The sequence below is a fragment of the Callorhinus ursinus genome, unplaced genomic scaffold (genome assembly GCF_003265705.2).
Source record: "Callorhinus ursinus isolate GAN/ISIS: 27379988/994484 unplaced genomic scaffold, GSC_fseal_2.0 scaffold12, whole genome shotgun sequence".
In the NCBI taxonomy this organism is placed as follows: Eukaryota; Metazoa; Chordata; class Mammalia; order Carnivora; family Otariidae; genus Callorhinus; species Callorhinus ursinus.
In genome coordinates this window covers 5,110,903-5,138,336 of record NW_027397074.1, presented here as the reverse complement: position 1 = coordinate 5,138,336, position 27,434 = coordinate 5,110,903, and the positions used below count along the sequence as shown (strand labels likewise).

At 38.4% G+C, this 27,434-nt stretch overlaps 1 protein-coding gene across 2 annotated transcripts in view; it reads right to left on the bottom strand.

Moving 5' to 3' along the window:
- RELN (reelin) overlaps nt 1-27,434 on the bottom strand; it is a 499,645-nt gene that overhangs the window by 189,178 nt on the left and 283,033 nt on the right. For both annotated transcript variants that reach the window (XM_073898696.1, XM_025873239.2), the window contains exons 9-11: nt 24,692-24,788; nt 21,638-21,878; nt 3,826-3,971 (exon numbers count right to left, since the gene is read on the bottom strand). In XM_073898696.1, coding sequence (XP_073754797.1) covers nt 3,826-3,971; nt 21,638-21,878; nt 24,692-24,788 — 484 coding nt within the window. The remainder of the gene's footprint in view (nt 1-3,825; nt 3,972-21,637; nt 21,879-24,691; nt 24,789-27,434) is intronic.

Here is a 27,434-nt window from a genome sequence, read left to right as displayed (position 1 = left end):
CGTGTTTGGGGCTATAGTTCCCTCCTTCCATCAGATCGTTTCCTCTTCTCTTTTGGTGTACAGTCCTTTATAATTCCTGACCCAACTAAGGCACATTTTTTTTGTTTGTTTTACAGTGTCATTATAGATATGTTTGCTCATTTTCTGTAATTTCCAAGGATCTGGGGCAAGTGGAGAAGACTGAAGCATGATGCCTTGATTCAATATTTTAACATTCATTACATTTGTGGAGTTCCTCTTTAACATGAATAGTGACAGCAGTAAAGGTATTTGAATAGTAAAGGTATTTGAATAGTAAAAACATACAATGTTTGCATTTGGGATGGAAGAGAAGTATACAAAATCTATATGATAGCAGCGTGTTTTTCTACAAAGCTCTCTCCCACCTAAAGGCAGTCTCAGCTAGGTGAGATATGGTGGTTGTTAATTAAATGATGTGCTTGTAAGGTTAAGCCAAAGTTGAGAAAGATTCACATAAATTATCAGTGTATCCATTAAAGTTTCTCTCTTGCTGAAGTAACAGATGTGTTTTCCTTAGGAAAAAGAGAAAAAAACCTTTACGATCCCACTTAAAAAATAAACCTATCAACATTGGATTTAGGACAACTTTGTGATATGACTGGCAAACAGCTCTTGCACCCTTGTGATATGAGATTAAATAGTTTGACTCAAGTGGTAGGAAAACAGGAATATTTGGGAAGCCAGATTCAAAAAATAGTGTATTTCTTTTCTTTCTTAACATTCATATGAAGTGTTTTGAAATTATTAGAGAGGATTGCATATTCATTTTTCTCTTTCATAATTCTTATGGGAGAAAAACATAGTTAAGAGAAGTGAAAATATTATATACAGGTTAACAATTTAATTAATTTATTTAAATTTTTTTTTATTTTTAAAAAAGTCACCTCAAAACTACAGAGCTCAATCAATTCAATTGCTTGCTCTTGAGCACAGTGGGGATTTATTATCTACATTTTCTATTTCAGCAGGTGAGCGAATAATGGTAAATTATCAGTGTGGGTAATGATGATTGAGTTGAAGAATGAGACAAATATTTAGTAAATCTGGCTGGTAAAACAAAACACATCAAGAATTAGCCTGGTGATGGGTATTAAAGAGGGCATGTACTGCATGGAGCACTGGGTGTTATACGAAAACAATGGATCGTGGATCACTACATCAAAAACTAGTAATGCATCGTATGGTGACTAACATAACATAATAAAATTAAATTAAATTTAAAAACAAACAAAAAAAAGAATTTCACTACCAAATTCCTAATCTGTTTTTCTTTGTCAGCTCTTTCCCTAGGTAAAAATATTTCACATTAATTTGATTTTGTGATGGGCTTATTTTTCTCCGAAGCTATGATTAAAAATGAACATGACAACACTCTTTCCTGGACCAATAAAGCAACATTTGGGAGTGGGTGAATGGGATGCAGAGAGGACACACACACACACACACACACACACACACACACACACACACACTCATGGATTAAACCAGCATTTTTATCATCACTGCAAACAGAAAACACTAGATCCTCTCATTATCCTTTTACACCTTTATGATATAACACCAAGGTGGATAACTGGGCAACCAGATGAAAGCATAAATGAGTAAATCTGGGGGGTGTTGCCTGATATCTTAAGGGAAAAGCTACAAATAAACCTAAGATGTAGTTGCTAGAATAATTTACTGCTTTTAGAACTTAGAGGAATTAATTGTACAGCAATTAGAGTGGCACAGGTGCTTTTGTCAAGTACATTATTCTATGTTATCGGAACAGAGATCTGCTGACAATGCCATGGCCTGAAAGTATTAGCCTCTTAACTGTGACCAAAACCCTGATACAATCCTCAGTACTGAGAAGTGGCCAAAGAGCATAATTGAAACCACCTGAGTTACTGAGTGAATGGAATTTGTGATGTTCCTCTGTGTGTGTCCTAACTTTAGTTCTTTTTTCAAGAATAAATACTTTTAGTTCCCTCTTTGTTTTGGGGGATGAATGATTTAGTTTAGCCACAAATTCTCTCATATCATTAGTGCTCTGTGAAAATGGAATGTCTACTCTGTTAATTGAAATAATTTTTTGCAAGCTATGTTTCTGGACTAGTACACTAGTTTTCTAAGATATGTTGGGTTTCTTCTAATATAAAATCAATTCCTTTCTAAGCTTAACTCATGGTTTTCTGTTTGTTCATACTAAATCTTCATTGATGTTACTAGCAGATTGCTGGATGGACCATTAATCCATCCTAAAAATCTTTTGTTCTTTTACAGACAAGCTTTGATAATACAACAAGCTGAAAAAAAAAGGAAAATAAAGCATTGTGGGACAGGGAATAGGTAGGTATGAAAGCCATAATTAAAAATAAATTTTCTCTCTCCCCAAAAGAATAAGACTAGTAACACTGAAGACTGAGGAAAAGAGGTAGATAGATAGACAGGGATTAATGTGGGTATGAGAGTTGTCCTACTGGAGATTAAATTTGTGTTTCTCTCTCTGCTTTAGTGGGATGGGGGCTGGGTATCGCTGAGAATCATCTGCGTCCCCAGGGGATGTGGGTCTCCCTGAAGAGGATGGCTCATCACTTCCACATGGATGGTATTAGCTTGGAGAGATGAAGGAGTGGAGGTCAATGAATCTCTTGTGCTTCAAGATTTGGGACTCTCTCATAGGCAGTCAAGCTCCATAACCAGGGAAGGGGTTTGAATTGGTCTTCTGTATCAGGAATGAGAAAGGGAGAACTGATCCACTGGTGATGGTTCCCTATCTCCGAAAGGTAGGTAAGGAAGCCTTGCTTGCGTTGTCAAAATTCTGGACCCCATCAAAGCCCACTGGTTTGTACGGGGAGTGGAATGAGCCTGTGTAGTGTAAGGGTTAGGAAGGCAAGCAGCCTGACTCTTGGGGAAATCCTGGAGATGGAATAGAGGAGTAGTAGTTGCTGGTCCCTCAAGGAGACACCCGAGCCACACTTGACATGGAACTGCAAGGGGGTCAGGAACTTCCAAGGAGAAGAACTTTATGGACTGAAGGCTGTGACATCACTGCTAGGCTCTGAAGGAATGAGGTCCCTCAAAGTGTCAGCCTCCGTCAGAGGCATACCTGGCCTGCCCCACAGGCTGGACCTCGTTGATGCAAGGCTGGGTCAGCCACAGCAGAAATCTAGCTTTCAACAGTGAAGGACCCCGATGTGGCAGCAAAGGGTCACAGCAGCAGTGGCAGCTCAGGCTGCTGGTCAGATTTCTGTCTATAAATCTCAGGCCCCAGGAAGATGACTGACAGTCTCAATATAATAGTAGTGGAAAGATTTTGTCTTCCATACACATTAAAAAAAAATTTTCCCAGTAAAGGTGAATAAACGAAGATGAAATATAAGTGCTTCAACTGCAGTTAAAAAGTATTTGCAATTATAAATTTTTAATACACATAAAATAGTTGATTATTTAATAAAGAATGTTTAGGACAAGCCTAACCATTTGTCCTGTCTCTAAGGAACAATTGGCTTTGGGGCACCTGGGTGGCTTAGTCAGTTAAGCATCCGACTCTTGATTTCGGCTCAGGTTGAGATCTCAGGGTCACGAGATGTAGCCCCGTATCAGGCTCTGCACTTAGCATGGAGTCTGCTTGAGATTCTCTCTCTCTCCTTCTGCCCCTCCTCCTGCTCTCTCTCTCTCAAATAAATAAATAAATCTTTTAAAAGACGAATAATCAATATTGATTTAACTATGCTTTTGCTACTTAATAATATGCATTTAAAATATGTCCAGTGGAATAAATATAAGTGCTATACACAGCATGGGATAGCAATTACTTACCCTGTAGGCTGGCTTTCAAAGTCTTCTGACCACTGCTCTTGAATATCCTCTGTAGAAAGGTCTACATCCCGGGTGGTGGCAAAATTGAACTCACTGCCTTCATTCCCATGGAAATAAATGGAGTTCCCATCTGACTGACAGCTATGCTGTAGATAAAAAGAGAGCATGGGGTGGCTGTTGAATTGGTTTTGTAGCTGTACCTGTCTTACTCATGTGTAATTAGAGTGTTTAGAAAAGTCATTATATTATTCCCTCTATCAGAAGGAGCTTGTTACTTCTTTTTTTGTCCTGTTTAATTCAATTACAATTCCTTTCTAACTTATTAAGTTATCACCAAAAAAAGGAGTCAAGAGGCCATTTGAGCTTTGCCACTTCAGCCTTCGGTATGAAACAAGAATATTTTAATTGGAATAATTTCCAATCTTCACCCAGTCTTTGTCATGGGGATTAAGTGTGATAATGACTTGTCATATATTTTCAATGCTGTGCTTATGGGCTAAATCACAGTGACCTTTTCAATATTCTATATATTTCTGGCTTGCCATTCAAGCCTTTCACAATTTGTCTGTAAATGGGATATGAGTCGAATAGCCAGCTAATCAAAACATGGAATATAGAAAAGGTCAAATTAATCCTGGGTATGATCGTATATTCTCAGCTACCTTTTGAATAAAAGTTTCCGGCGAGACCAAAGTAGAGCATGACGCCCCCAATGAAGAGCTGGGAAATCACAATCTTTGCTATTCTCCCAAAATACAAAGAATAAAGGAAAAGAGTTTCTCGTGATACTTTTTTTTTTTTGACCTATATTTTTTTCAGCTTCGAGGGAGTAGTCAAAGGTAAGATCAAACTCTGGAGCTGAGTAAACTGAATATTTACTTTGTAAAGATACAAGTTTTTATTAACTAACTTTTGGTAGTAAGTTAGTATACAGAATATATAGAAATAGAATACAGTATACAGAATAATATACAGAAATACTAATAAAAGAAAGATCAAACATCCTGTTAAGTCTTACATCTTCTTAAAATGAAATAGAAATGAAGAAAAATAATTGGACAGAAAATATCAGGCCCAGCAACTGTAAATTCTATAGAGCTGCGATCATGTCCATGTTGTTCCTTGCTGTATACACAATGCATGGCTTATAGTAGAAATTTAAAAAACATTTGTTGAATAATTCAATAATGAATGAATGAATGATATGGCTATGCCTTTTCAAGTAATCAAGTTTTCTTTTACAGATAACTTACTATGTAGAAGGCATTTAGGAAGGTCCTGGGGGGGAGGGGTTTATAATAAAGTATAATAATACATAATCTTTGCTCTCAAAAAATGCCAGTCTCATTGAGAGATGGCAAAGATAGGTCTCAACGCTAGGCAGCAGATGGTAAGTGCTAATGAGTGAGAAAAGGTAAGAATCACTGTCCAGGGCTGGTCTAAACGCATAGGCTTCACAGATGAACAGGTCTTTAACCTGCTTTAAAGGATGGATAAAAATCCAAGTTGAATGACGAAAATGAATGAACGACAATGGTGATCAGTAAGCATGATTTTGAGAATTTGACTGGAGCCTGACAGTAAAAAAATCTTTAGTAGTCTTAGAGATCTCTACAATATCCTGTTGGCAGTGGTGTCCTAGAATAAGGGAGTTATGTATCAAAGAAATGTTTTTTGACAGTTAAACTGGTTATGGCAGATAAAATCAATTGAAGAAGGAATCAGAGTACCATTTTGAAAGAGCAAATAAAGCTTCTAGAAGCTTCCAGAAGTTCAAGAGTCAGAGCATATGATCTTGGGAGAGTCATTTCACAGCACTAACACATAAGACACACCCACAGAGCCTGTCATCATCTTAGATACTATTGTAGCATGTAGCATGCATCACCTGCCTGAGAATCTTATTCACAGTGAATACAGATTATTTACAGATGCTAAACTGAGCTCATTATATGTGATCCTTACCCCACACAAACTGATCAAAACTAGGGTTCAGTTTACTTAACAGTAAGTAGAAACTGTCAAAAGGTGACAAACCCAACGGTCCACTACTATCCTGGAAAGACTACAAATGCTAATTAAAATAACAGAGATTACTTTCCTAATAAATCCACCAAACTCTAAGTAATGTTTTTCACAGTTATCTTCACATTCTGGAATCCTGTTCAATTGTGGCCTATGTGTATCTGGGATTAATGTAAGAATGCTGGTATCAGTGCAGATGACCCATTTAGTCATTGTCTAAGGAAAAGACATACATGAAATATCCGTATGTGTGAAAACAGAACAATTTAATTACAATTTAAAAGGACATATTTAGGGTGCCTGGGTGGCTCAGTTGGTTAAGTGACTGCCTTTGGCTCAGGTCATGATCCCGGAATCCTGGGATCGAGTCCCACATCGGGCTCCCGGCTCAGCGGGGAGCCTGCTTCTCCCTCTGACCCTCTCCCTTCTCATGCTGTTTCTCTCTCTCTCTCTCTCATATAAATAAATAAATAAAATCTTAAAAAAAATAAAAGGACATATTTAGGTAATAAAAAGTGACTCACTTAACATAAAACCTTGGTCATTTCTGGCTGAATATCAATTTAATTATTTCAGTTTTGGTTCAATTTGCCTCAGAATTGTTTGTTAATACTTTAAGATTGTGTTATAAATAAGTGTTCTGCTACTCCTCCAAAATTTATATTATTAAGATATTTGATATATATTTTAATTTAGTTGAAATGGAGAATTTATGTAAAAAAGCCATTATAAAACTAGATATTGTTTAACTGCATATTATTAAACTGATTTCAAAAAATTAAAATCAGTTGTTTTAGAAAAATAGAAATAATTTTAAAGGATCTTTTTTGTTAGTGATTTTGCTGTTACCAAATACATCTGGTAGTTGAATAGATCATTTGGAATTGTATAATTATTGAAAATTATCTACCAAATACACGTTTTTGACACTATGACTACAGAGCACCAGCATATGAAACACTTACCATATCAAGGATAAATAAAGCGATCTGAAAACATATTAATACTCACCTTAATTGAATGTTATCCAATTTTCATGCTAATATAACAGGATCTAAAAATTAGTAGGATCTGTCTTTGGTAAGTTTCCATGAAAGAGATAATGGTATGGTTTTGGGCATAGTATTATTATTTCTATAGGGAAGGAGTTGTTCTTTAACAGCTTGTTGTAAAAGAAGAATAATGTCAAATCTTAATTCAAACAGACAGGGCAGCGGTTTAGAACAATCAGTGCTGGTCTTTCCACAGCAAATATCCTAATCCCGTCTGTCAGGTTTAACGGACGATTCAGTTAGCTCTATTCTCCCTTCCCAAATAGGCCCAAAGTCCTCCCGGTGTGGAGGCGGAAAGGATTGCTCTTTGAATGTTCTCTTCTTCATAGTCTTAGTGCTGCACTGCAGGACCAAAAAAAGGCTGTGACATACGCAAAGTAAACAGCCACAGTTCCGTGGGAGGTGGCTCAACCTCCCCTCTCTCTTAGCAAGATGGGGCTGTCATTTTCTGGGCAGCAGGGCTTGGGATGCACAGAACACACACAGCAATGGATGGCTGCATGATTCCCCACCACGCTAAGGAGATCAAGAGACAACTTCTGCCTCTGCCATTCTGAGTAGAACCCAATGTTTTTGAGGTTTAGAGTCAGGGTAATATGAACCAGCATGGTCATACCAGGACTATAAAACCGGAGACAGTTTGTGTGAAACTGGTGTATTCCTGAGTCATCTGAGCAGGAATGGGCAGGGACAGGCCTACTGAGAAGTTGACTGTTTAGAGGCCCTGTGTTTAAGACTCCTGTGAAAGGTAGGGGGACAGTTGAAGGTTCTCATTCTGAGGATCCCTAAATCAATCACACGGCAAGTTAGAGCTCCCTGTGAATTCTGTTTTAGGATTTGTCACAAGGGGCTCAAAATCTTAGAATGGGCCAGGTTTCCCAGATACTCTCCAAACTCAGAACTTCTGCCAGAATGCGTTTGGACTGGGATAGAATTGGCTTCTTTGATACTGCATCTCTGCCTCTGGATGGGAACCTGTGGCCCCTAAAATCGACCCTAATTAATTCAGCACTTACATGAATTGAGGAGATGAAGGTTGGAAAAGAACAAAACTCCTAGAAACCAAAACCAATCAAGATGACAAGAAATGGAGACTCAGTTGCTACCCATCCTCAAGGAGTCTGAGGATTGGAATCAGAAGGCCTGTTCCAATGCATTTGCCCTACGTAATAGCTACATGGCTTTGCATAAGTCAGTTAACTCCTGTAGGCCTCAGTTACTCAGGCTATAGAATGATGTCAATAATATCTGTTCCCTAGACATGCTGTTAGAAGCACAAGTAATATTACCTGTGAAGTGTGTTTCTGAAACGTCTGAGTGTTATACAATAATCATTATTTTATTTCTGGATAGATATTTTTTCCAAAAATAAGCTGTTATAGTCCATACTCTTAGCAGTAGGTGAAAGAGAAATAGAAACATATGTAAATCCATTTTTAATTGTGTTTCTCATTAGAATAGTCATTAAAATTCTTCAGGTCAACTTAAAACGTTTAGTAAAATGTATAAGAATATGTCCCACAATACCATATGGTAAAAATACAGCAAACATTCATTCACATTTAGGGCAGATAGAAGCATCAATTAGAACTTTACAGGCCCTCCAAATTTTGGCAGATTACCAAAAATTCTCTGAGGACAGGAAAACTTAATAATGCAAGATGTCCGTTGCCACTTTTTTTTTTTTTTACAAATGAACTTGCCTTGTGTAATATCAGTATACTATGTTAAAAATCCAAGCAAAATGTGCATTGAAAGTATGAAAAGAATTTCAGAAAACTGCTCTCAGTGATTTTAATACCCAGCTATTTTTGTTTAGCATCTGTTCAAACTCATGTCACTTATATGTAATAACAATTAAAATCTAAACAAGTTCAAAAGACAGTTAAATGTCTAACTTTGTGAGATACATGAGCTCTTGATATGATAAAAACAAGAATATTTTGGAATTCAGGAGTCTGTTGAGTATACTAAAAATCTATCAAGCTTTTTTTTTTTTGAGCAAACAGGATCATAAAATTTGATTTCCTGAGTTACAGCTTTTGACTGACTTATGGTGGCTATATATCAGATAACTAAGCATGTATTTGGGGCAAAATAAAGGTATAAATTCTGAAAATGACTCTAAATATTTCTATTTCTAGCCCTCCTAATGTGCATTATGATATTATCACTATTTTTACTTTGTGTCACTATTTCACCAGTGATCAATGACACATACTTTATAGTTCTAAGTACCAAAGATCTCCAATTTTTTAAAATCCCTTAAATATAGTCCTTACTTGTTTCTATTTGTCAATCGAAAATATTTTCCTACTTTGCAGCGAAACGGGTTTCCTTTACTTGAAAAGAAGAACACAGTGTAGCTAAGTGACAAGAATTTGCCATTCAGAAAAGCATCAACAGGAAACATCAGTGCAAATTCCTCAATATAACAAGTCCTTGGCCACAATTCAGGATAGCATTTTTCTAAGCTTGCTCCCTATCCTCTGCTGCAAATGTTAATGACTTCACCTCTGTACTTGTAAAAGTACTTGCAATCGCCCCCACCACAGTTTAATTAGGTTTTCATCAAAGATGAACACCGAGGCACCTCTTAATATTATCTCCCTGGGGTCTAATGGCCCTGACGCTTCTTTCAGGCATCTGTAGCCTTACAATTTATTTTTTTGACGATATCCTTTTTGTTGGAATGAGTATATTGGGCATTTGGGCAATGCCAGCTTGCAGAGAGCTGGTGGCAGATGGAATGAAATCTGCCTAGTATGCTTTCCCCTCCACATGAGCAGAGAGCCATCCATTTCCTCCATTAAGGAGTTGTCACTCAGCCCACCCAGCTGGAAGACCATTTCTGATAGCCAAGCTGGCTGGTGGCAGACAATTCAGATACAAAGTGCACTTTAAAAGGAAGCTAAAACATCATTTGTAGGAAAATTGAAAATGCATGGCTTCTACCACAGCCAATGTTTTAATGACTGTAATATTTTAAGTGATTATTTTTGCCACTTCAGATTGCTCCTTAGAGAGGAGAGGTTTTTTAATTAAAATCTAGGCAATGCAAATAGATGAGATACGAGGAGCAGCGGAAAGAGAAATAAGATGAATAAAATTAATTAAAATGGCATTGTTGGCAGAGTCATAAATTAGCCAATATCTGGCTGGAAATAAAATATGTTGGTAGAGGAGTTTCTGGATTACACTGGGATGTGTGATTGAGTGATTGGAAATTGACTGACTTATAGCCTACATATCATTGTGTTTCCTAAGCTTTTCTCTACGCTAGAGCTATTATCATATAGAAATACATATTTCCTACAACCTGGGTCAACAGTCTTTAAAGATACAGATTTTCATGCTATATTTAAAAAAATCGAAATAGGAAAGAGAATGATTTCTCTCATGAGGCAAAATGAATTTCTGTCATTTTCCACACATTCAATTTCTAGGTAATTTAATGCCAGTTAAAAGACTGAAAACTTGGCTATGAACACAGTCCAGGTGCAGGAGGGCTGAAGTGCATTTTCTCTAGTCGACACAATAGATTCACCCATAGTGAGTGAATTTTAGGGAGCTTAAAGGGTATTTTTTCTCATTATTTTCTGGATTCGTTAAACATTCACATTTGAACCACTTTGTACCAAGATTCATAAGGATTCGATTTATGGTATATTTTGTGACAAGTGTATAATTACTTGGCAACAGTTATGACAACTCTAAAATGGCAACAGTGACAGATTTCAATTGGAGTAATGAGAGTAAGAATAACAATATAAAATTCCATAGGGTGGCTGTTAACCTTGTCTATGGAGATCAACTTGACTTTCACAGGGTCTGAGGTTTTTGGCCTTGCCTTCTCAAATTAAGGCTGAGGATGCCAGGTACCATGTGGGAGGCTACAAGAGACTGAGGAATGAAAGGGCTGGCTTTCTAGTAAAACACACTTGGCTACAAAAGTCAAAACTGTTTGATCTTGAAGAAGCCATTTGGCCTCTCTGAGCCTCTGTCTTTTCCTCTGTGAAATGGGAGTAAGCGTGAGGATTAGATGAGATACTGTAGGCGACATGAGCCCTAAAGACTGGGGAATCTCAGGAAATCGGTAAATGTTCATTACCCCCGTCTTCATTCATTCACTTAACAAACCTTACTTCATTCACGCGCTTAACAAACCTTACTTCATTGATTTGCTTAATAAACCTTACTTAATTCCTTCGCTTAGCAAACCTTCCTTCAGTGAGTGTCACCGGGCAGGTTACCATGCTATATCCCGTGCTAGGCACAGAAATGATGAAAAATGTTATGTTTTTGATGTACATATAGAGTAAAATAAATCTCACGGAACATTGTGTTAATTAGTGATTAAATGTGTCAGCTTCAGATCAAAAACAAACAAAAAGGGTGCATCAGTCAGGGAGGCTCTGGGGATTTGTTTAACTAGTTACTTCCGGTAGAATTTATCAAAATTATTTGATTCCACATTATTGCCACCCTTGTCATGGTGATTTGGCTCAATTCCATGTTTCACTAATGCTATTCCACATTAATTACTGCACAAATAGGCAGCATTGGAGGGAAATTGTGAAAAGCACACGACTTGTGTTTAACCCTTCATCCCCAAAGTACTGTTATTAGCTTGACAAATTATATTCTGGCTCATTCTACAATATCATGCACCCACCTCTTGGGGGAAACATGACAATAAGAGCAATGCAATCCAAAGTGAAGAACATCCCAAGCAAAGGGAATTTAGGTAGACAGCATGCAATTAGCCAGGCTGGAATCTGGCCAGAATGATCATAGTTAACATTCCGATTCTTAATGGAAAAAGACATGGGAACATGGACTAACCACAGGTCTTACTGAGCTCAGGTTTATCCTCATTAGAAAGCTGGGACTCAAATCCCTCAAGTTACACACCAGATAGTTTCCAGTACAGCGATTTGCAAAGCACATTTCTGGAAAGCATATCTGATTTCCTCCTGTTTGTCCTTATACTGTAAAAAATAAGATAAAAATCATTGAAAGGATCATTGAAACCTTCTTCTGGGGTGCTTAATTTCTGGAAGACAAGTTGGGCATTATAGTAGGCAGGTACTGATCTGCCAGGGGATTACATCCCTCAAAATGCATGTTTAAAAGTGAACTCTGCTTTGAGTGTGATCATCCCTTTCACCATTTGTCTTAGGTTTTTTTCATTAGCCTCAACCTGCATGAAGACTTTAAATTTTCAGACAAATTAATTTACATGCTCTCGTAATTTGGACATAATGACCTTTATTCTACATTAACAATTCCACAATTTATGATCAAAGTATTAGACAGGTGACAGCAGAATCCCAGAAAGCTCCAATTCTTATTCAGGACTGGAGATCTGCCTAGTGTCCACTGGGACAATGAATCTGGCAAATGCTTAATGTACAAGAGCTATAAGAAAATTAATAGACTCTCCTGTTCTGACTTAATGTTTCCCCTTAATGGGTTGTTGATTTACCTAATGGCTGTTGTCTTCATTAGGGCCTTTGGTGTTTGTTAAACAAGAAAATTGTCATTATTACTGCATATTTATCAACAATAAGTGTAGTAAAGAGGAAGCAGTCTGTCTAAATGGAAGCAGTAATAGAGAAAAAAACTAACATATGACCCTTCTAAATTCTGTATAGTTATTCCAAATCCCTGGCCTAAATTTGAAAAACTTAATAAATTACTTTTTAAAGAAATTTATTTTAAATACATGCAATCAAATCACAGTCTATTCCAAAGGACAAACCTTCCTCACAGCATTGATTTACTTCCCAACACGAGTTGACATAAGTGTGTAGAAGGAGCAATCTGGAATTCTTTGCTAGCCACACAATGAACTTGGGTAATAAAGAGAGAAAGATTAGCAGGTGCAGGCACAGTAATCAGAGTGGGAAGAGTTCTTAAAAATAAAAAATATGCGGAACGGCACCTATCTCACAGTGATCTGCCTTTAATCTGTGGGTCAATTCCAGAGTTGACAGAAGCCAGTGATTTATGCCTTTGCAAGCCAAGAGTAACCAGCCTAGCTGAGCAGATATAAACATTTATTAATGGTGACTGAGCAAAACATACACTCTCTCTTTCTCTCTCTCTCTCTCTCACACACACACACAGATACCAAAGAGTCACGAATGATTCATGCTTTCAAAATACAAATTTTGGCTGCCACCAAAGATGAGAGAAAGCAAACAAAATGAAGCACGTGTTTGACTAAGAGTCGCCTCCATGGCATATCGGTCCATTTGGAAACTCTGCTCCATGGGGTACTATTAAAGGAAAACAGAAAACAAAACAAAACAAAACCCAAACCCAAACACTTGCTCACAGCTCTCCTCATCGTCCGTCCCTGGGTTCTCCTGTGAGTGCTCCCCTGATCTTTGCGGCTCTTCTCTTTGATGGTGAGTTACAGAAAGCAGGCTGCTAGCTGAAGGAGCTCTAGGCTGGCCCTCCAAAAACTTAACATTTAGTGTTTTTCTTTGACCTTGAAATTAAGGATGTTCTCAGATCGCAGGATGTATGTTTGAGGAGCTGGAAAGAGATGACTTTGATGGATTTGTCCAGATGTTTCAAGAGTGACTAAGGGAAATGAAGTGCCAAACCCATTTACAGACACCCAGTGTTTATTGACTATTGATACAAAACTTGGATGATAAGGCCTTCCTCATGCGCTGGCACATATGAAGCATTCATGAAATGCCATCCTATTATCATGGTTACTATTATCATCATAGGGTTACTATTATTATTTATTATTATTTAGCATCCATGTTAGCGCAAGTATCATTCCTGGATATGAGACTCATACCCAAGGTGAAATGCTGATCCTTGACTCTAAGTCTTAACTGGAAAGGGCTAAAAAATTGGTTCATTTCCCTTAAACCTTGATGGCAAAACCAAGACCACTGTCATAGAGTTGGAGCACCAGAAATTGCCCTAAGATGAATCATTGCCCCACTTCAGACAGGAAGAATAGGCCTCCCACTTTCGAATGTGGCACAAACACCCACAACCGCCTGACCGAGAGACGTGCTCCCGTGGGATGGGAGATGGCAGCCGCAGTGGTATTTAGCTATTCTAGCAACTGTGAATGAACCAGCAGAATACACTGTGTCTTTTTTTTTTATTAAGATTTTATTTATTTATTTGTCAGAGAGACAGAGAGAGAGAGAGAGAGCGAGCACAAGCAGGGGGAGCGGTAGGCAGAGGGAGAAGCAGCCTCATGGCTGAAGCAAGAAGCCCAATGTGGGACTCGATCCCAGGCCCTTTAAATGCTTAAAATTAAACCCTTTCTATGTGCTAGGGACTGTTCTAAGAGTTTTATGTGTATTTTCTTATTTAATGATCACAGCTTGGGGTGGATATACTATTATTATCCCTGTTACAGATGAGGATACTGAGGAAACAAGAGATTAAATAAGTTGCCCCAAACCACATGGCTAATAAATGGTAAAGCCAAGATTTTAACCAATATAGTTAAGCCCCCTTTCTTAACAGTTGTACTGTCTCCAGTTTCATTCACAATATTTTCAGCTGACTTCAAGTCATCAGTGAATGAATGAAACTTTCCATTCATTCCGTTATCACCTAACAACACAAGTCATCAGCTTCTCATTCATTCCGTTAACACCTAACAACAATCCATCATGTGTCAATCCATCATGAGCTGAAGGGAGATGCTTAACTGACTGAGCCACCCAGATGTCCCCGTGTGTTCTGAATAGGAACAATGGACACAAGTAATTCTTAATTCTCCTAGAAAGCATATACAAAGGTTGAAAAGGGATGCAGTATTCTCTAAACGAAGGCAAAATCATCTTAACCAGTAATTAAGACAGGTGATTCGATACTGAGTAGGCTTCAGTCCACTTGCCTTGTGAGTCCATGATCTGCTTACTCTGGGATATTGCTAATGAGGGTGGTGCTCTGGGGAGCTTTTTAATTTGCAGCACTGTATTTATTGGCATTTAGAGCCACACCTACTCGGTCATGAACAAAGGGCTGCTTAGGGATTTGCGGAAAATAAAACATCATGATGGTAATTAGAAGCCTAAGAATGTGGTGTGCCTTTTCTTCCACATGGGCAAGTTTTCTGGAAAAACATTGGAAGATGAGTCAGGCAAGGCCATGCACTTGTAAAAGGAATGGAGGAGAAACACAGAAGGCTATAGAGAAAGAACACATTAATTCCATAACCTCTTGCAGCTTACCAACCCCAAATCAAAAAGCACAACAAATGTGAGGCCAGATTCTATATTAAAAGCCAATACTGTTATACATCTATTTTATGTTAATTACCCAAGAGCCAACAGATGGTAATGGCCTTCTACCAAACCAGGGCAGATTTAAACTGGTGACCTATAATTGCAATTCTCCAGATCACATAAACTCCTTAAGTTAATTACTCTATTTGGTCTTATATCATTCTGTCCTACTTGAGATAAACAAGAATTGGCTCAGATGAAATGAATTAAATATTCCCAAAGAAACTGAAAAAAAACAAAACCTAAAGAAGACAAGGAGAAATATGCACTGTGAATATGAATCATTTTCATCTTTCTTATCTGACCTGACACCCTTAAACATTATTTTTGAGGTAATCAGCTAGGCAGTTTACGTCCTCACTTTCTCTTCTCTTGTTTTATGAACAGTAGCATTTAAAAAAATCATTTGTTGTTAATAATAGAAACTATTAATAATTCTGATTACATAAGTGGCACTGAAATTTAATTCCAATGGAAACTATCTCTTACTTTGATTGCCAAAGGTTACATGTACTGGCAACATTTGTGTCCAACTTAATCATTTTAATGCATTTGATTCTGATGTTACTTCAATGACATATAAGGATGACATAATTTGTGAGGTCTATATTTTTTCTATTCTATTCTCCCCCACCTCATAATCAGAGTAGTCAGCTCAATCCTTTGCCTTCTACACATTTTCTTCTATGTTCACTTCCCTGTGGAGCTTATTCTCAAGGTTTCAATAAAGAGAACACATATTTATTAAACACTTTCTATGTGCTAGGGACTGTTCTAAGGGTTTTATGTGTATTTTCTTATTTAATGATCACAGCTTGGGGTGGATACTATTATTATCCCTATTACAGATGAGGATACTGAGGAAAAAAGAGATTAAATAAGTTGCCCCAAACCACACGGCTAATAAATGGTAAAGCCAAGGTTTTAACCAATATAGTTAAGCCCCCTTTCTTAACAGTTGTACTGTCTCCAGTTTCATTCACAATATTTTCAGCTGACTTCAGGTCATCAGTGAATATGAAATTCATTTTCTCTCCTCCTAAACTAGATCATCTGGTTATTTTTTCCAGCTTTTCATTCATTCATTCTCCCCTACCTGACAACGATCCGTCATGTGCCAAACACTGGAGATTCAGAAATGGTTGAAACAGTCCCTGAGCTTAAGAAGCTGACATTCTAACCAGGGAGACAGAAACATAAATGGAAAGCAAGGTTGTAAATGCACTCATAGAGGTGTATGTACTGTGTAAGAGAGTATCGAAATGGAACTACTCCACATTTTAAGGTGAGGGTGGGATGGACCAACTAGAAGGACCTAGTGAAAGAGGTGATAAAAGGGCTTAGTTACTCACTCACGTTGCAGGGATTCAAACTCAAAGCTGATGTGAGTAGGAAGCTGGGCAGCAGGGAAATGATTTCCTTAGAGAGGTTTTGTGGTGAACTATGCGTCCCACCCATGACTGCATCAGAGGAGGAAGGTATCTTCTCTCCTCGAGCCTGGTGCACTGGACTTCAAGGGTACCACTTGGATGGCATGCTGGATGGGCTCGGACTCGTGCCCAGAGCTGCCTAGAGGGTGGCTAGGCAAGAAGAGGGCTGTGCTTAGAAGTAACTACTCTCCTCTCAATCATGGATCCAAGGTGAACGTTTACGAGAGTGTACACTTCAGCCCACGGACATAAGAAACACCCTAGTTTGTCTAAGATCCTGCCTCATATGGTTCCCTGGAGGGGCAAGAAGCCCTCAGTGGAAACAGGCTGTGGTCATTAGCCTGAGGTCCCGTGGCTGGAAGTGGAAACAGACATGGGAGATGCATCAAAGAACAGCAGGTGAGAGATCCCCGGCATTAGTGAGGAGTGGGGAGATTTCCAAAGAGCCCAAAGGTAGACTGAAGAGAGAGTCAGCTTTGATTGCTTGCCAGGCCAAGGGATCAGTAGTTCCAGTTTATAACCATATCTGCCTCCTGCCTCTTCTGCTTCCTCCACACCGAGCCCTGGAGTGTTCAGAGGCTGAAATGCATGGGGTGGTGAGGACCGAGAAGGAGCTGACCACCGCCATCATTCCCACTGCAGCAGACCCAAGCCAGAGGAGGGGAGAAGCTACGGATGAAGCTTGGAGCTTAGATGATTACAGTGATCGGATCATATTTGTTATTGATCTGGGACTATCTGAGAGACTAAAATGATTGGATGACTTATTTGGTCTCTCAGCAGTCTTGGGATCTGCAAAGAGGACAGAGATAAAGAAGCTCTCCGGTTAAACCTCAATGGTCACTGGGGGAAACAAAGAGACCTGTTTTCCATAGCCAGTCCGCAACCCCAATTCCTGCTTGTTCAACCTAATAGTTACACCAGCACAGAGAGGACGGAGACATGAATGATGCACAAAGTTCACAAAGACAATGACTTTGGAACTGGGCCCTTAGGGAGGCTGGGGAATTACCAGGCAGAGAAAAAAGAAGGTGGAAAAGCATGTGTAAAGTGTAGCAGTGTGGAATTCTGTGCTGTGTTTGTGAGGCTGGAGCACAGTGGAGCAGGAGATGAGGATGAAAGTTAGGTGGGGCCTGGACCAAGGGGCCTCGGGTTACAGGCTAGGCCTCCATGGGAAGCCATCGGAGGTCTTGAGTACGGAGGGAGCATGATGTGATTTCTGTGAAGGAATGATGCTGGAGCATCTGTCAGTGGCATCCCTATGTATGGTCCTTGCCTCTTAACACCCTTGTCACAGGCAGTCCACTGCTGTGACACTTTTGATTTCTCTTTCTTTAGCATCTCATCGTTATTATACTATATCACCTCCCACAGAGGCTACTGCAAATGCCTCCTGCCTCCATAAGGAAACCATGTCAATACTCCCATCCCCTTAAGTTCCCCTGAGGTCAGCACTCAACACCTGTGATGGTCCAGTAACCAGGACCATGAAAACAAAATCAGCTGGAAGAGTGTGGAGGAGAAGAAAGAGGCCAGTGCTTGGGCTGAACTTACTAAATTCTAATGTATTAAAAAAAAAATCAGTCATCTGGAGGAAGGAACATGCAATACAAATGGAATAAAGCTGGAGCAAGGTCAAGAAACAGAAAAAAACCAAGAATCTTTTAACCTATAGTCAGAGGCTGACAGGGAAGAAAACAGGTAGATAATTTAATAAATGGATGTTGGGAAGAAACACGGAACAAACAGAATCACACTGGTTTATATTTACGACCTGTAAGAGCAAAGCCATGTGGTGAATGAAATCAAGATCAAGTCTCATTCCTCTATGTGAGTCCTGGCTCTCCCATGGGTGAGAAGGATATTTTGGATAAGTTACTCAACACCTCTATGTCTGCTTTCCACATCTGTAAAATGGGGCTAATATAGCACCTGCTTCATAGGTTTATAATATATAATTATACATAATCCTGTGTATATGCGTGTCTGTGTGTGCATATGTGTGTCCGTGCGTGTGTGTGTGTGTATCTGTGTGTGTATGCATGCATGCACCTGGAATATTAAGTGTTCAATAAAAAGTAGCCCTTATTACTTACACTAAGAGTATTCTGTCTGTGCTTGGACATTTTTTTCCGCAACTAAGCTCTATTTTGTAATTAAGCATACTTTCTCAATTGCTGTTAGACTCACTCTGATTTGGTTAAGATAGAAACATCTTGGAGACTTTTACTGAATAGAGGAAAGGTAATACATAGGTAGAGCAAGCAAATAAACAATAATCCTCAAAACTAAAAGTCCAAAATAAAGCAATGTTTAAAACATGCCCTGTGACCAAAAGGAACATGGAGATACGCTTATGCTTTTTAATTGGTTATATTTAGTTTTTGTTTCAGATGCCACAAATTGAAGGAGAAATATTTAATGAAGAGGTTGCATACAGTTTAAATAAACAATTTTTATTGCTAGAACTCCAAATCACTTGGCAAAAGCAACTTTTTAATGCTCAGATATTTGAGCCAGAAAGCAAAAGGGTGGTCATGCAAATGATAATTCTTAGATTCCATTATTGTGAAATTTTAAAAAGAATTTTCAAAACGAAACATTGGAGAAAAATTTCTACCTGATAGCTGTCAAAGAGCATGATATATGTCATTGCTACAGTGTTTTTTTTCCCCCATAGGTCACGAGGCAAATCTCAAATGTATGATTGGTAAGTTTCGAAGTAAAATGATGGACCACAAAGCAAAATTATTAACCCACACAAAGTTGTAATTTAATTGAACATCACTGCTGAAGCAATACCACATTTCATGCATTTTTATCATGGGTGGTACTAAAGTACAATCCATTCAGAATCTGAATGGCTATTTAGATTAGTATAACAGATTGTAAAACAAGGCATAAAAATTGCATTTATATAGTAAAGGGTACTGAGTCCAAATGATAAGTGATCATATCATGGGAAAAGGATGTGAACCCCAGGCTCTGAGGTCCCCACGTGTTTCCTGGGTCTTCATGTCTTCTTGCCGATGTTGAACAACATCAACATCAAGTGGTAGTGGGATAGGACGTGGGATATCCTCACAAAGGTTCTTCTCTATGCCCATATGAAAGGAATCCATGGACTCTCTTTCAAGGGACCAAGGTTCTAGAGTCTTTGTCAGGACGAATTTCCATAAGGTTTACTGGGTGTTGTCTCACACTGAGCAAGGATGATTCCTGTTCCTAATGCCAATCGGTGTGATTTCATCAATCCCAAGTAAATTGTCTAGCGCTCAGTTTGTTAAACAAGAAGTTATTGTGTCAGGGGAGTTCCTGTGTTGAAGGGTATAAATAATTTGGAGTCATTTTTTTAAATTCGAAAACATTATTAAAAGGAGGTGAGCATCTTAGATGTTTATGTTTTACTTGCTGCTGCTCTTGGGTTCTCACCTCCTTTGTGCAGCATATGGTACCAGTGAGTCACATTTTAAAAATTCTCTAAGCTGTATTTGCACTTTATTTTCATACATTGGAAACTTGAGAGGGTCCAGTTGAGGGTCTAATGACATCCTTTATATTGCCTCAGCACAACTTCTTCTTCCACACATTCTTTGGGCAGGCAAGCTATGACTTCAATGTCCATTCAAAAGGTTGATAATTGCCAAACTTCCTCTGAGTTCCTGATTGCTTTATCTAACCTCCCACCAAATATTTCTCCTCACTTGTCCCCAGGATTATCAAGATCAACATGTCCACCATCATTATGGTGGATAACCGTTAATAATACCATATTGCATATTTGAAAGTTGCTGATAGATCCTGAAAGTTCTCATCACAAGAAGAAAATTTTGTAAACACGTGAGGTGGTGGATATTAACAAAACTTACTGGGATGATCATTTTGCAATATATGCAAATATTAAATCATTACATGGCACACCTGAAGCTAACATTAATATTATACATCAAGTATACCTCAATTAAAGAAAAGATCAACATGGCCGGAGTGAATTCATCAACTTCTGTGAACCTGTTTCTCCTTCTATGTTTGTTTCCATAAATGGCACTGCCATCCACCCCGCTGCCCAAATCCTGTGTTCACCACCTGCTATTCCCTCATCATCTCAATCAGTCCTGAATCTTCTCTATTCCCTCTCCTAAAAATCTCTGAAGTCCATCCACATTCTCCCCTAAGTCTGGCCAACGTGGTTTTCCACTGGATTTCTGTTACCAGCCTCCTATGTGGCTCCCCTACCTGCACTTTCTCCCTTCCATCCCATTTTCCATCCTCAAAGGTATATTTAAAAAATAAAATCTTATGGTCAGACTTATTTGGAGCAATTCAATGACTCCCTATCACCTTCAGGATAAAATTCAAACTCCATAGCAACTTGCAAGATCCTCAAGGTTTTGTCACCGGCCATATCTCCACATTTAACTATCACAAGTCTCAACTCAAAATCTGTTAGACAATAGACTGAACATTGAACATTGTCTAAGACCTTGCTCTGTGCTCTTGCCGTCCAGGCCTTATGTATATGATTTCTGATTCTAGAAACACTACTCCTCCCATCTGGCCAACTCCAAATTACCTTTTGGTCTCTGCTTAGATTCCCAATCTGGACCACCTTCCTAATCCCTTGAGACTGGATTCGGTATTGTATATTGTACTTCCAGAGCTCTAAACTTTCCCAGCAAATCATAGAAATTGTGTTGTTTTGTATTTGCATGTTGACATGTCTAACTACCCCCATGAAGTTGACAGCCATGTGAAGGGAAGAAACATATCTGTCTTTTTGTGGTTATACTCTCTAGGCTCAGTCCAGGACACAGCACAGTGGGTCCTCAAAGATAGTTACTAAATGGATGAATAAGTGAATGTTTTTTGTACCAATGACTTCCCATCCTTAAAAGAGAAGGTAACATAAATAAGAGTATTACTTATTCCTTTACTAGTGGATTTGGTAAGAATGGTTATCTTTGTCTGATCTGGTTGATTAAACTTTAGGCTTTAGAGGGAAGAAGAAATAAAAAAGAGTTCAAACCTTAACTGTAGCTCCTGGGAAAAAAAGCCAGTTGCCCGTGTCTACTGGATCAAGACTGTCTTCTAAAATGACTTGTCTGTGAGCTGAGTTGATGATCAGGATGTTATCTAAGGCCCAGCAGGCTTCATACACTTCGCCTACATGGAGACTTTCCTGCTTCCACTGAAACTGGACGTTCTCCCCTTTGGTGTCTTCAGGAAGGTAGAGGATGTGTATGATGGTGCTGACATTGGAAGGGGCCCTGGAATATACGGTAAGATGTGAATTGGTGCCACATAATAAATGAACAATGACGCTCAATGGTATCCATTTTTTCTTTCTTGTAGATCAATTTTGTTTTTTAATTAAGATTGTAGTTCCATTAGCTTAACATGGTATGTATCACAGATTAAATACTCATAATCCTACAGCCCTTAAATCTTTTACTACATGCTGATGATTAAGATGTTCCTATTAAGTGATGACAGTTTAAACATTAAACATCTTCGAGAGCTCTTCTCTTAACACAAAGCAGACACCGAGTATATTCAAGTAAGCCAGTAAAGGAATAATCAAAGAGAAAATGCACACATTTGATGGTGCTGCAAAAAAATCGAAGTGTCTGCAGCACAGTTTTTTGCATGTCGTAGACAACCGCAAAAAACTCAAATAATCTCACAGTTGATTTTATTTGATACTAAAAAGGAAAAAAGTAGAAAAACTATAAAACTGTCTTAATTTTGATTCTTTCCTTGAAATTTTGTATCTATGCTATTTCAAAATCTGTGTTTAATAATAATTATCTTATTTCTAGTAACCAGATACATTTTTGTTTTGTCTCTATCAGTGTGAGATTTGCCATGAAAATTAAATGCTCTATATAATTCTTTACAACTTGATGCAGATCAATCTTTAAAAGCTTGATATAATTTAACCTGATTTTTATAGTATATCTGTTAGAATCTAGGCCCTTCTGCTATGTGATAAAGTATTTTTATTAAATATTTTATTCTACCAAAGTAGAAACCTGCTATAGTAAAAATGATTGCTTTAGCCAAGATTAAAAGTGGTACTAAAATGCAAACTAGTATTACCCTGGGCGTACTATAAATCAGTTTTGAAAGGATTACAGAAAAGACATATTTTTCACTCACTAATGAAGCACATATATATCCAAAGAATTGTCAGTGTAGGTTATAGATGGTGTACCTTACCGTTGGGGGTAATCAATTGCCTTTTCTTTTAAAATATTGCACAATGACTATGTTTTTAGCTTCAAAAAAGAATGTAAACCAATGAAAACAGTGCATTTTAGTTTTAGGAAGTGACTGAAAATATGTTCACTCTGATCACTACTACTGGTAAGGAAAATTTGCATTAATGAGCATGACAGCTTGGAGCACGGCCTAAAATTGACAGTGTCATTTAGTGAAAAACCAAATGGAGTCAGCTGAATGTGATCTTCATATGTTGTAATTTAATGTGTACATTCACTATTTGTCATATCAAAAATGTGTAGCTGTTTTCCAGCAAGAAATGTCTACTACAATTTACCTAAACTATGATACATAACTACTGGATAGAGAAAAAATGGAGGTTAGGATAAAATTTTCAATATGCTGCCTTGTTTATAGCCATTTATATAAATAAGTATTTAATATGAATGCATTTTCATAATAACTACTAGAAATTAGGAAGAATAGCAAAATGCTGTTATAAAATTGACACAGCATGTCAGAGCTTGGCTTGTACCCAGTCCTTACAGATTATATGGTATCCTGCCTCAGAGAGAGACAGTCTATTAAAATCCATGAGTTAGGGGTGCCTGGGTGGCTCAGTCATGAAGTGTCTGCCTTCAGCTCAGGTCATGATCCCAGGGTCCTAGGATCCAGCCCCACATCAGGCTCCCTGCTCCACGGGGAGTCGGCTTCTTCCTCTCCCACTCCCCCTGCTTGTGCTCCCTCTCTCGCTATCTCTATCTGTCAAATAAATAAATAAAATCTTTAAAAAAAAATAAAATCCATGAGGTAGAATCACTTTTCTCAGTTTCTGGTTGGAGTAGACCTTGGACATGTGACAGTTTTTTAAATGTGAAATACGACTGGAAACTTTGGGCAGACTGATTTAGCTTTGAAGACTAAGAATTTAAAGACTAATATTTACTCTTCTTCCCTAAATAAATCGCAATTCTTTCAATAGGGAAATACGGTAAGGAAATTAGCATGTGAAGAAAGAAAACTGTACAAAACTGATGGAAAATGTTCTACTTGAGTTACACGAATTTAAGAACTAAACCAATCAGACTAACTACTTTATAAAGTCCAAGGCAGTTTTTTCTTTTAAATATCTTACCAGACCTAAAATTAGGCATCCATTTTGAATTGTTTTATGATTTAAACTCTGCAGAAGGAGTAAATATCATTTGAGTTTTGCTAATTTAACCACATTTTTCCAACTTGAGTGAGTTTCTTCTTTAAGCATCCTACCTCATTTCCTTGTTGAGGGATTTTTTTTTAAATAAAGAAAATATAATAAAATGACTACAAATTGCATCACAATTATGATAATAGAATTTTAGAACCTGCCTTTGGGAGGTTGGATGGGAAATGACAGAACTAAAGATTAGATGCAAAAGCCCCAGTGGCTATGAACTCATTACCATCCCAGACTGGAAGGAATTTACACAGTAATCTCGTATATTCCTAGGCCTCCGAGCCAGCCCATAGCCTGGCCACCTAGAGAGTGGAGTGATGTTATTTTGTGGAGGATTGCATCCTAAAAGTTATTCTCCCAAATATGCTTTTATCAAAAATGGTTTGTTACAGCTACTATGAACCGTGGGAGGTTCTGAACGGAAAAAATGACACTTTTAACAATACTTCTTCAAACAGGGCAGAGAGTAATGTGTGCAGGCATGTAATTCAGTATATTTTTTTTTTTTTGTAATTCAGTATAATTAACAACCAGAGTACTTTTGACCATGCAGAATAAAATCGGTGGTAGAATGAAGGCAAACGGGGAAGTAGAAATCCACTTACGTCAGGATTTATGAAACTACTTGAAATGATAACAAACCTAATTCTCTCCAACTGAATCCAGTCTCCGGTATTATTCTTGGCGTACGACACAATGATGCTGGGGTCTGAGTAACTAAAGCGACACGAACCTGAGCCTGTAAAGAGCAATCACAGTAAGTTTCAAAGTTAAAAAACAGTGTAATGCATATTATCCGTCCTCCTAAATGTGAGAAGATTTCGTAACGTTTTACATATTTATTTAATGGCCTCCCCATTCTTCCAACTATGCTGAAATTTCTTTGGTTTTGATTCGGTTCCTGGTTCTGAGAAATACTATTGGATAAATAACTTTAGGGATCAGGAAAAAGGCAAGAAAACTGCAGGTTTTTAGACAGATATATGAGTAAACTAAATTATAAAAGAAACATTTAGTTCTATGTGGAGAAATATCTAAATATTCTCGAATGATTAATAATGTCATTATGGGGATGCCTGGGTGGCTCAGTTGGTTAAGCGACTGCCTTCGGCTCAGGTCATGATCCTGGAGTCCCAGGATCGAGTCCCGCATTGGGCTCCCTGCTCAGCAGGGAGTCTGCCTCTCCCTCTGACCTTCTTCCCTCTCATGCTCTCTCTCTACCATTCTCTCTCTCTCTCAATAAATAAATAAAAATCTTTAAAAAAATAATGTCATTATGGTTCTTGCCAGTTAATATTATTTAGTAGCAATCGCATTAAATCGTATACAAGTCATTAAACGGAATGAGGACTAAAAGCACCATTCTTCTGTGTGTGTGTTATTTAAATGATTAGATGGCATGTAAGAAACTAAAATACTGCAAAGAAAATTCAAGTACTAAATGAATGAGAACTATTAGGTATGATTGATATTATTCTACTATAGTGCAACACGAAAGATTTAAAAGACATTATGTCCCGTTGTGAACATTTGGTGATTATTTCTCACTCTGATTTTCCATATTGTAAATATGACCAAAGAAAGTTTTAAAACTCTGACAAGGATTTGTTTCTACGCATTCAATGAATTCACATAATAAAACATAGCATGACTATCATTTCAAAGATCTCCTCAGAATACCCCGAACAGCCATGAAGCATATGCCAGAAGTAAGTGAATAGCAGGATTTTTTCATACTATATTAAAAACAAATGAACCAACAGAAGAAGAAATCGTGCAATTTATGTTTAACTTTCACCCATCTGCTAGAGGAGCCTCGGTTTCAGCAAATGGCATCTGTTGATGGTTTTTACATTTGTAGTTCTCAGGAGTTCCAAGCTTTAATAGACTCATTTATTTTATTTCAGTGGTGTTTAGTACAACACCAGTTAATCTGCAATCGCTAAAGCTGGCAACGTGCTCAAAAGCCAAAAGGCAGCTTTCCCAGACTTATTCTCACAGCCAAAATGTGGGTGCAAAAAGTATAAAAGAAAGGGTATTCGAAGGACAGCTCCCCAGCAACCCTACACTCAAACACAAACCCACCGTATGCCATTTTGATCATTGCTAAAGTTTACCTTTCATAAGCAGCTGCTTAAAATAAATATCAAGCTGTGAGGCTGGAACTGGAAGGGGCCAGGATTATGGGGGACAAACTTCAATACAAACAAGAAGGACTGGCAGACAATCTGTTTATTTCAAAACAAAGTTCAAATCAGCCTAAAGAATTTCAATGGTTTGTATGTGCCTCCTTCATGTTGTATACACCATAAGGTTTTTTTTTTTTTTAAAGATTTTATTTATTTATTTAACTGACAGAGAGAGAGAAACAGCAAGAGAAGGAACACAAGCAGGGGGAGTGGGAGAAGGAGAAGCAGGCTTCCCGCAGAGCAGGGAGCCCGACGCGGGGCTTGATCCTAGGACCCTGGAATCATGACCTGAGCCGAAGGCAGTAGCTTAACCAACTGAGCCACCCAGGTGCCCCTATACCATGAGCTCTTAAAAGCAAATGTTTAAGGTGAATCCCTGAAAAAGAAACAGGTAGAACAAATGGTGACCAAAAATGTTCCTTAGAGAATGCAATTCCTTGCAAATTGCTTACAAATTAAGAGAGGACAGCTGATAACCATCAGGAAAAAAAATGTGTCCAAATACGACCTTGATGACAAATATGACCTCTCTCCTATTTCCTTATGCTACCATCTTAATGGTGGGAAATTTAGTTTATTATGCACCCGTAAGACACAAAGGCACCTGGCAGGTGACTCACTTTTCCTCAGCCACTTAGCCATGAAATTCTTGCATATCTATAATATTAATAACTTTATGAATCCATCTTCTCCTCAGCGTTGTCAATAGACAGATCCTCATTAGCTCGGGCCAGGACTCTGCAAGAGTGATTAGTTAGCCTCCTTGTCTCCAGCCTCAGGCCTCCTTCTCTGGCCACATTGTTGCTAGTACTCTCGCTACAAGTAAACTGACTCATGTTACCTCCCTGCTTAGAATCCTTCAACAATTCCTCAGGACTTTCAGGAGAAAGCTGCACTTGCACCCGCAGTGGACAAAGGTGCACAGTTCCTAGAGACCAAATGTGTACCCCGCAAACAGAACTAGCCCAGGGTCATTGTAAAGGGTTTCCACATGAAAAGCTGGTCAAAAAGGGAAAGGGACTCCGACACAGAGATGGACAACTGGATACCAGGACCAGGGTGTGGGGTACGAGGGGCCAGTCCGAGGAGAAGTACCCACCACCCATGCCCCATGCCAAGAGAACTGAAGAGGGAAGGCCTGAGCTGGAAGAAGCACCCGCAAAAGAACCAGTCAGCTTTGGCTATCTGCCTCACTC